This window comes from Chionomys nivalis, chromosome 1, assembly GCF_950005125.1.
Source record: "Chionomys nivalis chromosome 1, mChiNiv1.1, whole genome shotgun sequence".
In the NCBI taxonomy this organism is placed as follows: Eukaryota; Metazoa; Chordata; class Mammalia; order Rodentia; family Cricetidae; genus Chionomys; species Chionomys nivalis.
In genome coordinates this window covers 196,640,932-196,656,845 of record NC_080086.1, presented here as the reverse complement: position 1 = coordinate 196,656,845, position 15,914 = coordinate 196,640,932, and the positions used below count along the sequence as shown (strand labels likewise).

General features: G+C 37.7%; 1 protein-coding gene across 9 annotated transcripts in view; it reads left to right on the top strand.

The window, feature by feature from the left end:
* Positions 1–15,914, top strand: part of Ppp1r9a (protein phosphatase 1 regulatory subunit 9A) — a 298,534-nt gene that overhangs the window by 171,233 nt on the left and 111,387 nt on the right. For all 9 annotated transcript variants that reach the window (XM_057760828.1, XM_057761229.1, XM_057761209.1 and 6 more), the window contains exon 4: positions 10,303–10,423. In XM_057760828.1, the coding sequence (XP_057616811.1) occupies positions 10,303–10,423 (121 nt within the window). The remainder of the gene's footprint in view (positions 1–10,302; positions 10,424–15,914) is intronic.

Below are 15,914 nucleotides of genomic sequence, written 5' to 3'. Positions count from 1 at the left end.
TAGCAAACACCTAAGAAAACCAAGAATGCTACATAAACTGACAACAGAAGAGAAAAATGGAACAATAGAGGAGATATATAATTCGTAACAGAAGAGCATTCTCTTGAGAAAAGAAAAGAAAATGCCACGTGGATCCCCAGTAAAGTGGAGGAAATCCTAATGGATAAAGCTAAATTAACGATCTTACAGAATACCAGTTTTAAAAAATAATAAGAAAAAGAGTAAAGGTCTTTGAAATGACTGGAGTCGGGTCCTTCCAGCCTGAAAGCTGTCATGCATTGTACTGTCATTGTCCACTGAGAGTGGTGTGCTTCTCTTGGGGAAAGAAAAGATTTCCCTAATACCTAAAACTGTGAAGAATACAAGTTATCTTAGAAATTTCCTTACTGTTAATCAAGGAAGCAAAGACACAGCCAACTTGTTCAAGACAGGAAAGATGAAGAAAAGAGGGTAATTTTGTTTAAATATTAAACATAAGACTGAAGATACAGTGTTGACTACCCAGCATTTCACTGGACCTGATTCCAGTTGAAGGACACTTTCATTTGGAGTTACAATGAAATGGAGAGTGATTCCTTCATTTTTTTTTTTTTTTTTTTTTTTTTGCTATGTTGAAAAAGAATCTTTGTGTCTCATATTGCTGGTAAGAGCCACACATGAGAACAACTTAAGCATTCACCTGAGGCATGACAATGTTTCTAGTCAGTAACACTGAAGTGCAGCCATGCAGCAGCATGTGTGATTGTTACGTAAACAGGAAGTCAGAGAAGTCTTTCAGCTATGATTCCATTGACTTGAATTTAGCCGAGAGAAAATTGAGCATCATATTACATCATTAAATTAAATAAGGATACACAGGTGATTAAGGTGTTTTTTTTTATTGGTTAGTGTTTTGGGGGTAATTATGGATAAAATAGTTAGTTTCACTGTCACCAAGAGTAAGGAGCGTTGGAAGGGGTATAATAGGTAGCTTTATGATGTGGCTATGTTTTGTGTATTTGTTAGGTCCAACACTTTTGTTTCATTTTTGTTGATGTAGCTCAGATTGCCCTTGAATTCTATGATCGCTCCAGCTGGTCTCCAACTTGTGATCCTCCTGCTTCAGCATACCAAATGCTAGCATCATAAACCTCATCCAGTTTGTCTGAGTTTTCTGGTTTGTATTTGGAGTGTGAGTAGTGGTTTCACTGTGTATCCCAGTCTGGCCTGGAATTCCTTAATCTCTTCTCAGTCCCCAAGTGCTTGGATTACATGTTTTTATCACTAGACATACTTACTTTCTTCTTTAACATGCCTCATGGATAAGGAGTGAAATAAACCATATTGTTTGTATGTATTTCACTCTAAAATTTAAAGTAGAAAACTATAGAAAATAACTAAAGGAAATAGAATTATTCAAAACCTCACTGCATTTCTTTCACAAGTAGATCTAACAGGCAGAAAAGAAACAAGGAACAGACTAATATAAATGCATCCATTTAAATCGATCTCTAAAGAGGACCTATTCAGCTGGTAAAACATGAGATTTTTAAAAAGAAAAAACCCTTACATTTGAACAAACATTAGAACCTCTTTACTATCATAATAATCTGGAAAATATAAAATTCTTAGATATAGACCTGATAAAAATTGAAGCTATTATTTCCAGCTGTGTGGGAAAGTGATATCTTTTCTTTTTTGAATTTTATATTTTTTTAATTTTGTCAAAAATCAGGAGTTCATAGGTGTGTGGACTAATATCTGGGTCTTCAATTCGGTTCCATTGATCCTCCTATCTGCTTTTTTCAGTACTGTAGTTCTGTAGTTGTTTGAAGTCAGGGATTGTGATGCCTCCAAAAGTTCCTTTATTGTCCAGGATTGTTTTGGCTATTCTGGGTTTATTTTTTTTTTCCATCTGAAGTTGAGTATTATTCTTTCGAGGTCTGTGAATTTTTTTTTCTGGGATTTTGATGGGCATTGCATTGAATCTGTAAATTGCTTTTGGTAAGATTGCCATTTTTACTATGTTAATTCTACCTACCCAAGAGCATGGGAAATCGGAAAGTGATATCATTTTTAATATAAAATATACAGTAAAAGCCTTCCTCAAAATAAAAGTTATATTAGTATGTTTCTTTAAAATTAACATTTAAGAAAAAAACACTTATCTGAGAAGTCTGAAAACGTAAATAAGACACATTTTTTTTTTAAAGTTTCATATGCGCTGGGCGGTGGTGGCGCACGCCTTTAATCCCAGCACTTGGGAGGCAGAGGCAGGCGGATCTCTGTGAGTTGGAGACCAGCCTGGTTTACAAGAGCTAGTTCCACGGCAGGTTCCAAAGCTACAGGGAAACCCTGTCTCGAAAAACCAAAACAAACAAACAACAACAACAAAAAAAAAAGATTTCAGATGCTTATATTCAAAGATTCTTAAAAGAAATAAAAGAAATAGGTAACAATTTGATCACATGTACAGTCCAAACTGTCTTTTGGTGTTTTAGAAGTTCTGGAAAAGAATGGTAAAATCATCCTGACCCGTGACTAATAGGCTTCACAGATAGGCATCAACAGTAGGGCAAAATAAAAGTAATAATTCTTGATCATATAGCTGTTGCTATGAAAATCTTTTTTTCTGTCTGCACAGAAGTTTTCTCTTCATAATTTGATTTTTAATAATTTACCAGTTGTCTGCTATACATTGTTTGCTGACATTTTTCCTCTTAATGTCCAAAGGTTATGTGTCCCATGTCTGACCCAGACAAGTATGGCTCTTAGCTGGACTAGTGGCAGGTCTCCTCTTCTTCTGACTGATGGACAAACACTTGTCTTAAATAATATAAAGGAGATATCACGTAGTGAGACACCTGGGCTGATAATGTCCTAGGAGCATGGAGGATGTTGCACTCAGTCTGGACCTCCACAGTACAGCATGTTTGAGGGAGCACAGAAACAATGGTACCACCTCTCTTTTTTTGAAAGTAAGAACACAAGCAACCATATTTCTCATATTACTGTGCAATTGTTTTGAAACTATGAAATGTCACTGACATCTATGATCAAAAAAGCATAAAATTGAAGAACTAAAACATTCTCAACAGAAATAATTACTTAGCCCTGGCCCCCAGGCAAGGAGGATTTTGTCCATGCAGAAGGGAAGGGGGGCAGGCAATCTGTTCCAGCACAAAAGGAAAATAGCCTCTGAGGTAGGTAGATGATTATACACAGCTGACCATGCAAGTACATGCTATTAAAAGACAACTTAATTTACCATGGCATTTAAATTTACTCAGTTGCTATAATAAAATAGCATTAATAACAGTCAATTATCTTTGTAGTGTTCATATTCTGTTTGGATCTTTACCCTATTTTTTATTGATTTTATTAATCTATGCATTTTTTCTCTGTCCCTTCTACCTTCTCCCAAGGTCCCCATGCTCCCGATTTACTCAGGAGATCTTGTCTTTTTCTACTTCCTATGTAGATTAGATCCATGTATGTCTCTCTTAGGGTCCTCATTGTTGTCTAGGTTCTCTGGGATTGTGAATTGTAGACTGCTTTTCGTTGCTTTATATCTGAAAGCCATAGTGAGTACATATGATGTTTGTGTTTCTGGGTCTGAGTTACCTTACTCAACATGATGTGTTCTAGATCCATCCATTTGCCTGCAAATGTCATTATTTTTTTCTGCTGGTCATCAAAAGAACAAATAATCCAATAAAAAAAATGGAGTATAGATCTAAACAGAGAAATCTAAAATGGCTGAAAAACAGTTAAGGAAATGCTCAGCATTCTTAGCCATTAGAGAAATGCAAATCAAAACAATTCAGAAATTCCATCATACACCTGTAAGAATTGCCAAGATCTTATTACAGCTTATTCTGGAGAGAATGTGGAATAAAGGGAACACTCCTGCATTACTGGTGGGAGTGCAAGCTGGTAAAGTCCCTTTGGATATCAGTATGGTTATTTCTCGGAAAATTAGAAAACAACCTTCCTCAAGAACCCGTAATACCACTTTGGGGTATATATCGAAAGGATGCTCAATCGTGCCTCAAGGACATGTGCTCAAATATGTTCATAGCAGCTTTGTTTGTCATAGCCAGACAGAACCTAGAAAGAACCTAAATGTCCCTCGATTGAAGGATGGATAAGGAAAATGTGGTACATTTACACAATGGAGTACTACACAGCAGTCAATTATCTCTTATGTACTAAAGTAGAAATAACTGTTCATGAGTTACTATTTAATAGTTTTGAAGTTGATTGTCCTGCTTTGAACACCTGCTGTAATGGCAGAAAGTGTTGCATGGCTTGGATCCAAGTCTTCCTTGGTACTTTTTACTTTTCTTTCCTTTTCCTTTTTTCTTTTCTTTTCTTTTTTTCTTTTTCTTTTTTGTCTCTGTATCAGTTAAAATTACAAAGCCTAATAGAAAGGTACACAGGCAGCAGATTCTCCTAGCCACCAACTGGTCTAAGAAAAATGAACAATGAAGCTGAGGTGCTGAAAAAAGATGAAGCTACTGTCCCCTGGCTCTTCAGTCCTTAGTGATGTTATCTTTAAAAATGCCAAGTCATTTTTAAAACCGCGACACACAAGTCTGATGTGGCACACACCTCTCATCACAGCACACATATGGCATAAATGTATGAAGTTCAAATCAAGTTTTGGCTGTTAAGTAAGATTATGTTCAAAACAGCATAAGACAAATTACAAGGCAGGGAGAAACTATAAATACAGCAATATAAGTGACACAGAAATGAAAAAATAGTAAAATTAATAGTGCAAGGTTTTTCTCATCAACTAGATCCAACTATTGAAAATTTCAACTAAAGGCAAATTAGTAATATATGGTAAATAAATACAAATGAGAGTTATCAGGCACTGAATTTCTCTGACACAAATGATGAGTACCTAGAAATGATTTATTATTTGCTAGCATTATAAATTATCCAAATCAATATAAGAGATTGGCAAGTTGACATAGTAGTAATTGAAATAGTGTCTATTGCGTAAAACATGAAAACATTTCATTAGAATGGTATTTACCGGTAAAACGTTGAAGTGCTTCATACCCAGATGGCTCCATGGGCATAAAGAACACACAAAACCACTGTTGTTTGGACCCCCCCCTTTTTTTTTCAGATAAAATGAATGGCACTAAAACTTGCACATGCTGCCAAAAATCCTGTAAGAGATTTTACCCAACACTAATAGACTATTAAAAAATGAAGGCTATAGCACCTACTCAGAGTTTCAGAATTGTAAGTGAAATAAAATGTTAATATGATAATGTAATCTCTTTAGAGTACGTTAGAGAAAATGGAGAAAAGGTAGTCCTTTATGAGCAACGTTAATTCCATACCATGTAGAGAAGAAAGTCTGTAGTCACATAGAAAGATAATTGGTAACATGTAGGTGAAAACTGTAAGTTCTTTGGTGATGGACACTGCCTATGAATTCCGCAAGGTGCAGATCACAAAGCAATGGAGAATTCTATCTTTACATCAGAGAGCATGGAAAATGCTTCAACTAAAGACAGAGGATAAACATGGGATGTTGTTTAAATGAAATGACCAGCATAAAGAACAAAAGATGAAGTTTGCAAAACATCTCTTCACCAATATATCTGTATCCATATCTGGTGCATCAGGCTTTGACTGAAACACAGCACCTGAGATAACAGCTCCTACGCACGCTGATTTTAGTTTATGGTTTCAGTTCATTGCACTTGGCCTTTGGTGTGGAGTCTGTGCTGAAGAGTAGAGTAGAGTGTGTTCCAGAGGAAGATGCTCCCCTCTCAACAGCCAGAAAATAGAAAAGAAGACCAATGGATGGTTTCCATGTGTTCCCTTTAAGGGCACACCCTAAGTTCTCTATTTAGGTCCTGCCTCCCAAGGTTCTGTTATTTCTTGGTGCCAAACTGAGGACCCAAGTCTTTATAACACTTGATCCTTTAAGGGGACATGTAACTAAATCTCATATATACATACATACCTATATATATATGTATATGTGTGTATATATATATATATATCTTGGAGACATAATTTATATTTTAAAATATTAGAATTGGTAAGATAATTTGTGGAGGAGATCTGCCTCCAGATGCATAAAAAATAAATAGGTTTTCCCATGATTTATATGTGCAACTTAAGAGTAAAATATTAATATATTTCCTGTAAGTAGCAAGAAAATACTGATTATATTTATTACTTAAAATATGGTATTTAGTTATATTTTAATCTACAGCAAATGTCAGCTATTTTCTTAGGTATGGTGATTCATTTCTTTCATTTCAGCACAGGTAAGGCTAAGGAAGGAGGGTCACCATAAATTCAAGGCCAGCCTGAACTATATGGGAGATTCCAGACCAGATATCCATGTCCACGGATATAGAGTGGCACTGGAAAGGGGGAAAAAGTAAAACTTAAGCCAACCAGTGGATTTCCCATATTCCCAAGTAAAAGGCTTGGTACAGACTCTCACTCTGAATTTTTATAAATATAGACAGAACTGTCAACAAAGTTACAAGAGGGTGTTGTGTAAATAATAATGTACTTTATATAGAAAGATCCAGTCCTGAGGGAAATGGGAAAATATAAGGGATTTAATTTGACAGATATTTTGATCTAATATAAAGCTTTTATAATCAGGACAAATTGTACTTACAGTGGCTGGTCAGTGAACAAAACTGAAAATACAGGAGAAAAAAATCATATGAGGGAGAATTTAATATGGCATGAAGTCTGACATAATTCAGCATCTACCTAAAATCCCCAGTTGAGTACCTTTCTTCCATCGTGTGTAAGAAACTCCAAACACATGAAAATCAAATGCTAGAAAGGAATGATACCCTAGTTAGAGAAAATCTTCAACAATGTCTATCACCTAGGTTGGTGGGAATAGCACAACCAAAATGTGAGAGCAGAACGTAGAAGAGATGACACCAATTTGATTATGTGCAGCCTCAACATGATAAAGACAATTATGTCAGAAAAAATCCATAGGAAAATGAAAAACTTCATTATAGCTAACAAAATTAACCGTAATATTCTAAGAATCTTTTAAAATCATCAGAATAAAGACACAAAATTCAGTACAAAAACTGGCATTTTACGGGAAAGGAAATCTAATAACCCACAGTCCAGTGGATACAGGCTCAAATCTCACTGGCAATGAAAGCAATGTTGTACCAGGAAAGAACCTCTTTCCTGAGAGGAAGCAAGCCTGGACCTCCAGGTCAGGTGACAGCATCTTCTATAATATGAGGGACCCACTGTTTTTTCCTGACGGCTTTGTCTACTTAATGCTTTTGTATGTCCCCAGGAATGTGTAAAGGAAGAAAGACCAGTACTCAGAGCCAGTACTGCATTGTTTTAAACATTTTATATAAATTATATGTATTAAATCTCTGAGGAAAGGGACGGTTGCGTGTGCTGAGGTACATCATTTGAAGCGAAGACACCTCGCCAGAATCCAGTCTTTCTTTCCACTGTGTGGGTTCTGGGGATTGAATTTAGGATGCAAGCTTAATACCTTTATGCGTTGAGCATTCTCTCTGGCCCACTACTGGCTTCTTCCCAAGAGTTTGTGATTTCCAAACTTCACTCCTTCCTATAAACAGAGAAAGATGAGATCCTGGGAGTGTCATCTGTGTGAGTTGGTCATGCTATTCAATCCATATTTTGCAGTTCAGTTGTTCATTTCTTCTTGTAGGAAGTTTGCATTAAGATTCAAGGTGTCTCAAGCTAGTGTTACTTTTTCCAAAACATGCTCTATAGATCAAATCAAATGAAATAACTTTCTAGTTAGAGCAATAAGAGAAGCTATGGAAAGAAGAAAAAGGATATTAAGAAGCCCTAAGTTGAGGGAGGGAAAATAGATATTAAAACAAATAAATAATTTTCATGAGGATAATTGTGGGGATTCAGTGTCTTGACAGTGTGGAGATCGGAGAGAAAACCTTGGAAGCTTTGACTCTTAGTTTGACCTGTGGTGATTATAATGAGGAGAACCCATGCTGTGCAGTGAAGAGAGCCAGAATCCTGGAGAAATTCTAATTCTCCAAAGATTTCCTGGGGCCGGGGAGGGAGCAGAATGGAGGTGGAGAGAAACCCTGTTACACTCCTCCCTGTGGAAGTGTCTATAGAACTGTCCCTTAAGGTTTGGGCATTGACCTAGCTATGAATCTCATGGGAAAGCCCTCAACTGTAGGAACAAATTCACTCCAGAAAATGTCTGACTATCGCAGCTTGACTCAGACAACTGTATGGCCCAGCCAGACAAGCTCTATAGAAGCCTGAATCTCAGTAGTTTACCCTTCGGATAAAGACCACAACTGAGTCCACCCAGGCACCACCCAGAAAGAGACCAAAGGAAATTCCTAATGTTCCAACCATTGTAGATAGGATCTTCTGCCAACACACACCCATGCTTTTCACCAGTCAGGGGTTCTAAACCTTAGAAATCCCTCACCTCCACCTTTGCTACTATAAAACCTCAACTCTAACTGAGCTGGAGTGGGGAATACACTGGACGCAGAGAGAGACGAAGTTTGCAAACTTGTGTAAGAATAGACTCTATGCTTTTACATACAGGATTTGGTCTCCTGGTTGGTTTTGGGGGGACTCCGTTATCTGTGCATAACATCAACCATCAGTTTACCATGATACACACCAGAAAATTCTTGTAAGAGGGAAGAAAGCCACAGGGATGACCAATATGCAACCACCCCCACCCAGCCAGCTCTGCCAAAACACATCAACCCTTCACAAGCACGAGAGAACTCTGGGGAGAAATTCTCACAGTGGAATGAAAGTTGGAAAATCTTTAGCAAAAGAATCCTCTGGATCAAGTTCAGGTTATTTATAGAAGAGGAATTATTTGAATGAAATAAATATGAGAAACCACGTATGTGTCAGGGGTTCCAGTGGTCTTCAGTGAGCACTCACACGTCAGTGGATGCTTATGTTCTCACCAGCAGAATCCTCTGCCAGCAATCAAATCTTCGGCTGAACTTCATATCACTTGTGCAGAGAAGACGCCACAGAATCCAAGAGGATACAGCATTGCTAAAGACATCTTTAGAAATCAACGTGGGATCAAGATGCAGGGTTGTCTAGATGTACTTAGAACACAGCTATTCTTAAGATAGTAGCCAGTGACAGCTAATGATCACTGAGGCTAACCCTCCTCTGAATCACATTATGAATATAATAACAATTGCTGAAAGTTATTTAGTTGCATTCTCTTGAATTTATGGTTAGTTTTCCTTTAATGTCCCATCTTGGACCCATTTCCACTGATTGGCTAGGATCTCTTTTGTACTGCTGCTAAATCATGATTACAAAGACTTTGAGGCTACCAGGACAAATAACCTTCACAGCCTTCATATTTTATTGGTGGTGGAGCTACATTTGCTCATGGAAAGGACAAATGGAAATGTGAATAGACACATGATTTGTAAGAGAATTTGAAATATAACTTTCAGTATTGCTCACAGGGCCAATAAAATGGAAATAAAGGTGACTGATTATTAACAGAGAAATGATTGAATATACTGTGATATATTGTCATAAATACTATGTAGTCATTAGAAATGATTGAGATCTCTAAAAGTTTATCCACGAGGTATCATGAATTTTAAATGTGTAATGCCTAAAGAAATGAATACTTATTTGTGTAAAGGAAAGAAACGCTAAATATACATCAGTGTGGTCTGCCTGTGTATGTTTATATACACATACAGGTGTGCCCATCCATATATTGTTACTGATGAGCTTAGCTGCTTGTATAGAAGCATAGAGGAGTGTTCTCTGTTGTACATCCATTCTTTATTTTTCTTCTGTTTTATTTTCATTGTGCTAGAAATCAGTCTCAGGACATAAAGCACAGTAGGAAAGTGCTGGACCACTGAGCCAAATCCAAGGTTCATACAATCTTCTTAACCTGAGTAGATGATAAAAATGAAAAGATTCCAAATAACTGTGGGTTACATTTATTTAAAATTATAATTGTTGTTGAGTGTTTTTTTTTTGTCCATGTCTAAAACATGGTATAAAGTAATGAAAGACTCTGTTTTGAGATTCATTGATTCTTCAAGAACCAAATTATTGTCTTTCCTGGGACCACACTGGATTGCCAACAGTAGCAGAAAATATTTGAAACTCTTGAACCATTTGGGTCCCCTTGATCTGTGAAGGCAAGCATATCACTTCCCTGTGCAATAATAAAGAACAAAGCTAGAAGCAACAAGCAGCCTCGCCAGCTAGGTCAGCAAGAACAGAACAGAGACTGCTGCTCACTGTCTTCTCTTTCTCTAGATGAGGATGGGCTTGGCATCAGCATCATTGGAATGGGCGTTGGAGCTGATGCAGGACTGGAGAAGCTGGGGATATTTGTCAAGACAGTGACAGATGGCGGTGCTGCTCAGCGGGATGGCAGGTGAGCTGGATACTGTTGACTGTGAATTGAACCCCAGGAAACTGTCCCTGCAAATTTCTGTCAATGGAATCTTCTTTTCATGAAAAAAAAAATTTTTTTTAGTGTTTCTCAGATGTGAGAATGTTTGAACACTTGACTTACTTTTCTTTTGGTAGCAGAACAGTGCATCTGTCTGTCTTTGTTTCTGTCCATTCATCTGCTTACTCAGTGGGAAGTGGACCATAACATGGTATGTATGGAAGGTGGCATATAACTTTATTTCAGAAATGTTCAAGTGAATAGTAATAATTCTGGTTCTTTTGAAAAGGACAGAGTAGAGGGGAATTTAAGATTCTGTAGCCTGGTGCTCCTCCATGTCTCTTACTGGGTGCCAGAGCACTGCGTGGGCCTATAGAAGGAGACCTTTCTGCGAGCAGAGGCTGGCAGCCTGTTCCAGATAATTATGGCTTAATGTTTTAGCTTGCATCGGGTCAAAGGTAATGTATCTTTAATGTAAAGGTATCATCTTAACTTTACACCAGGCTTCTGATGGAAAACTGGAAGCAAAGGGGTGACAGTAGAAATGAAAAACAAAACAAAACAACACAGATTCTGACAGCTAGATTCAATGAACACTGAATAAATAGCATTCTTATGTTAGATTACATATCACATGTTCTCAAAAAGTCAATGGATCATGATCCTGTTAAGACTGACAGTAGCAGCATTCTGTCTTTCATAATCCTAAAATACTTTTTGGTATACATCAGGCTCTAAAGGGGTAGGTACCAAATTGATTTATTTAATCTATTTATTTTGAGAAAGGGTCTCAAGAAAGATGCTGAGTTAATTATGGAAAATATTGGTGCCAATAGCATGTTACTAAAAACTGTCTTCTGATTTCCACATGTGCAGACATGAGTATACATACATAAGCACAATATAAAATAAATAATACACAAAATTTTAAGCTAGGCATAATGGCCAGTGCCTTTAATCCCAGCACTCAGGAGGCAGAGGTAGGCAGATCTCTGAGTTTGAGGCCATCCTGATCTACACAGCAAGTTTCATTCCAAGACATCCAGGGCTACACAGAAAAACCATGTCTAGAAATACATACATACATACATACATACATACACATATATATACATACACATACACATATACATATATGTATATATAATTTAAAGTGAGAAATATTAATATCATGTAACTCATTGAAAAGGACCCTTTATTCCAAGTGAATTAAACTTGTAAAAATCTACTAATTTGTAAAAGTCATTGGGAGATAGGAAATAATCCTTACATTTAGTACCACGCAAAACTAAATGATTATGCATCATCTCTTAGGTGAATCGAGCACAAATTCAAACAAAATTGCAAAATGAAAGCACAAAGAAAAAGATTACATTTAGCGCTCCTAGATCTGGTTTCAGACACATGGCATTTTACATTTTCCTCTCTTGTTTTAAAAATTAAATTTGATTTCTCTGTCGGGATCCAGTGTCAGCCCATACCCTAAATTATTTCTCTGGACCAGAGGGGAGGTGTTGGATTAAAGACACAACAAACATGGTTTTATTGGGAGGGAGATTCTCAGTGATCTGTCATGAAATCTTGAGTTCACATCCTGAAAATTCCTCTGCGTTAATTCTCCAAACAGCCTCATAAACCAATACATAAACTGAGGGGGAAATTCATTAGCATTCTGTTTCCTAGGTAACCAGGTGAATGGCTGTGGTCACATCCACATCTACCTATGCCTGCTCTGTCATGAATTCCTGCTCTGTATGCCAGCTCTGTTTCATAGGCCAAATTAACATCTCTTTTTAGGCATCCTCCAAATTACAAAGAAGGATCAGAACACTATCCTCACCCTTTGTTAGGGATGGCGACAGACTAGGGGACCGACCACCTCCTGTCTCAGGTGCCAACTATGGCCAGGGATTCTGGTTGCCATACCATGTAGAAATATGGGCCTACATTTCTCTTAACCTCTTTATTTATTTTGCTGTCCTGTGTTGTTTCATTATTTATACTGATATTAGATCTTCTCCTGGGGAGTTGGGATATTGCTGTTGGATCTGTATCTCCACAGCATTGTAATCCACTGAAGATCATTAATGTTGCCCCAGCTGCTGTCCCTGCCTTTTGTCCTTTGTTCTTTGGTGACACACACCTTCAGAAGTAGTTTTTCCTAGCCCCCTTCCCAGAAGTACCATGCCAACAAGTAACTATATGAACACATTAAACACACCAAGAGTAGCCCAACTCCTACAGCTATGACTGGCTCTGAGTCCGTCCAGAGGCCTCTTGACAGTTTGAGAAGGAAGCTGAAGAATGGGCTCTGTGCTGTGGATTGTCGCTGCTGGAGTGCTTTGCAGCCTGGGTTCTTCTAGCTTCCCCATGTTCTCTTCTTCAGCGACACAGACTTCTCTACCTAATGTCATGCCTTCTCTTCAACAGACCTCCTTTGACAGTTCATCCCTGGACTCCTGGTGATAAATCCTCTCTAGATTGACAGGTTTTCTTTTCTTCTTCATAGTACTTTTTACAGTCTTTTTTCCCCATGTTTGGGCACATGGGTATGTGTGAGCATCATGTTTACACAGACGCATTAAATGTATTAGAGCATGCCATATACTGGTTTTCTGCTCCTAAGTTAATTTTATGTGTTAGACATGGTACATTTTCCATGAAAGTGTGAAAGCTCCAAATTATGTGTATTACTTCTCTTGCATCCGTTGCATTTAGAGAATTTCCTTTTGGCCTTGGGTTATAGACTATAGACCCTCAAATACAGAATCTTCCTTCTGCTTCATTATGTTCTTGTCCTGCCCATGCCCTTGCTTAAGCAGTCGTTCTTGGAATGCTTCAGCTGAGGAAAGCCTTTCAGACTGTTTCCCTGTTCGCTCTGAAAATGTTACATGACTGTCAGTGTATGAAATGCTGTTTTAACATGATAAGGAACATATCTGGCATGAATGGTGAAGACCGTAAAGAAGGAAATAAAGTTCTCCCATGTCACTAGCCACTGTCCATGTTCTGCTACTGAACCTCGGCTAGGAGTTGCTCAGTTAGTGAAGTGAATAAAGTAAGACCTGACGTCTTCAGGAGTCCTGCTTCCCACAGGCTTGTTCCCTATCTGGGGAGATTGCTGAAACTGTGACCACAGCCAAATCTCGGAGACCAGCTCTGCCTTTGTTCTGACCTTAGAGTTCAGCAACCCTTTATATGGAAATGCACTTTCCTTCTCTTTTAAGTTGACAGCTTTCACCTTTTCACTTAAAGGAGTCCCACTATTTATTTTGAGCATATTTGAATTGTCTTCTTACTCTTAGGGACCGACACTGCCTTGTCCTTTGGGGCCATTGTTAACTCAAGTAAGAGAAACTTGAGCAGAAGCGCTGTGAGGCTGGGGATGCTCCTCTTGTAACTAAGTCCTTCTGTGACCAGCAGGCCACTGTCATAGCAGCGTGTAAACTCCTGGCAGATGGGCAGTTCTCGTCCTGGAAGGACGCATCCTGTTACTTAGAGTAAATGGCATGTGATTTAAATGTTTGGAATTGTTTATTTCTGGAATTCTCCACTTAATACTTTTAGACAGCAGATGAACATGGGAAATTGAAAGTAAGTTCACAGGTAAAGGGTATTTCTGCACAGCCTTGTGTTTTTATACATTTTATTCATTAGGAGAGTATTTGTTGAATGCTTACATTGTGACAGCAGTGATCTGTGCTCTGTGTATTTTAACTTATTTGCTCTTGCTAATAATAATGATTTAATATGCATTTTATTGCTTCTGTTGCATACAGAAGGAAGCTAAAGGGTCTTATGTACACTCACAAGTAAGTGGCAAAGGCTGATTATAATAAACTTAAGTCTCTAATTGCAGTCAGTACTTAAATAGCGCATTACAGAGCAATATGTATTTCATTTGCACAATAGATTTTAAAGACATTTTTATTGCAATACTAGTATATGTGTGTGTGTTGTATGTATGTGTAACTTATAGATGTTTTGGCATTTTTTAAATTTCAAGATGGGAGTCCTGTCAATATTTTTATATACAAATTATCAGGAACATCTCTGATTATTTCTTTGAAACTAATTAAATAATGGTAACTTGCATTACTGTGTCAGTGTATATTACATGCATGCTAAATGCTTTAGAAATAAGTAGCTAAAGTGCCCTTCAGAAACATCATTCAGTTAGTGATCCCCAGAACAGAACTCCCAAACAGCAGCTGCTGTACCCCATGCAGACTGAATGTTGTGATATAATAGAACCTTTAATAATTTGAGTGCTATGATGTAATTGCCACTCAGTTTTTAAATTTTTCTTTCACCCTTGTCCTTGACAATTTATTTTACTTCATGTACATGTATGAATGTATGTATGCCTGTGTACCACAAGCATGTGTCTACCTCCAGAGGCCAGAAGTCATCATGGAGTTACAGTCAGTTGTGCTGAAGGTGCTGGGAACTGAGCCCCAGCCATCTGGAAAAGCAACGAGTGCTCTCAGCTTTAGCTCCTTCTGTGAGCCCTGTTAAATGTTCACTGATCACCTGTATTTCTGCTTTTGAAAAAGAAATTATTTGGTGTATATTTTTTGTTTTGGGTTTTTTTTTTTGCAAGTTTCTTCTTCACTGGTGTCTCAGTGAGAATCCACAGAAATAAGTGCTCCCTGCAAACTGCCTCACTATGTAACTAACAGAAATGTCTTCCCTGCTTCTCCGCTTTACCAAACAAACAAACCAACACAAAACAAAACAAAACAATTACACACAACAAACAAAATTAATATGGAAGTCTAAACTTAAACTTGTTAAAGTCTATATTTATTTCCTACTCTTAACTTTCTATCAGAACTGTTGCTTTCAAATCCATGGCCCTACCCTGTGGCTCATGGACCGTTGCCTTCTTCGTCTGCTGGTTTATCTTTAATGACCATGCTTCAAACATGGGGCGTATGAAACCTATTTGACAATCTGATTTCTATTTCAAATTTAGTATAAAAGACTTTAACTTCTGTTTTCCCCTTTTTTCTGTTTCCATTTTTGTTTGTTTGTTTGCTTGTTTTCTTGAGACAGGGTTTCTCTATGCAGCCCTGGCTGTCCTGGAACTCTGTAAACCAGGATGGTCTCAAATTCAGAGATCTGCCTCTTGAGTGCTGGAATTAAAGGCATGCACTACCATGCCCAGCTTCTCTGTTTCCTTTAAACTGTACCAGAGAGCATCATTTTGTGTATTGACTCTATTCTTCATTACTTTCATGTAAAGCTGACTGTTCATCTTTCATCCTCATTTATTTTACCCATACACTCTCATTACGTTGTGGGGTTTTTTCTTTGGAGTGCCACAGGCTTTTGTGCTTTTGTGGTTTGGGTTTTTGAGACTGTGGTCTAGGCCAGGTTTTTCTATGTATTCATTGGTATCTGTTAGGCTCCTTTAAGAGGACCCCTCCCCAGTTTATCTCTGCTTTTGTCCCAAGTGCCTTCTTTTAAA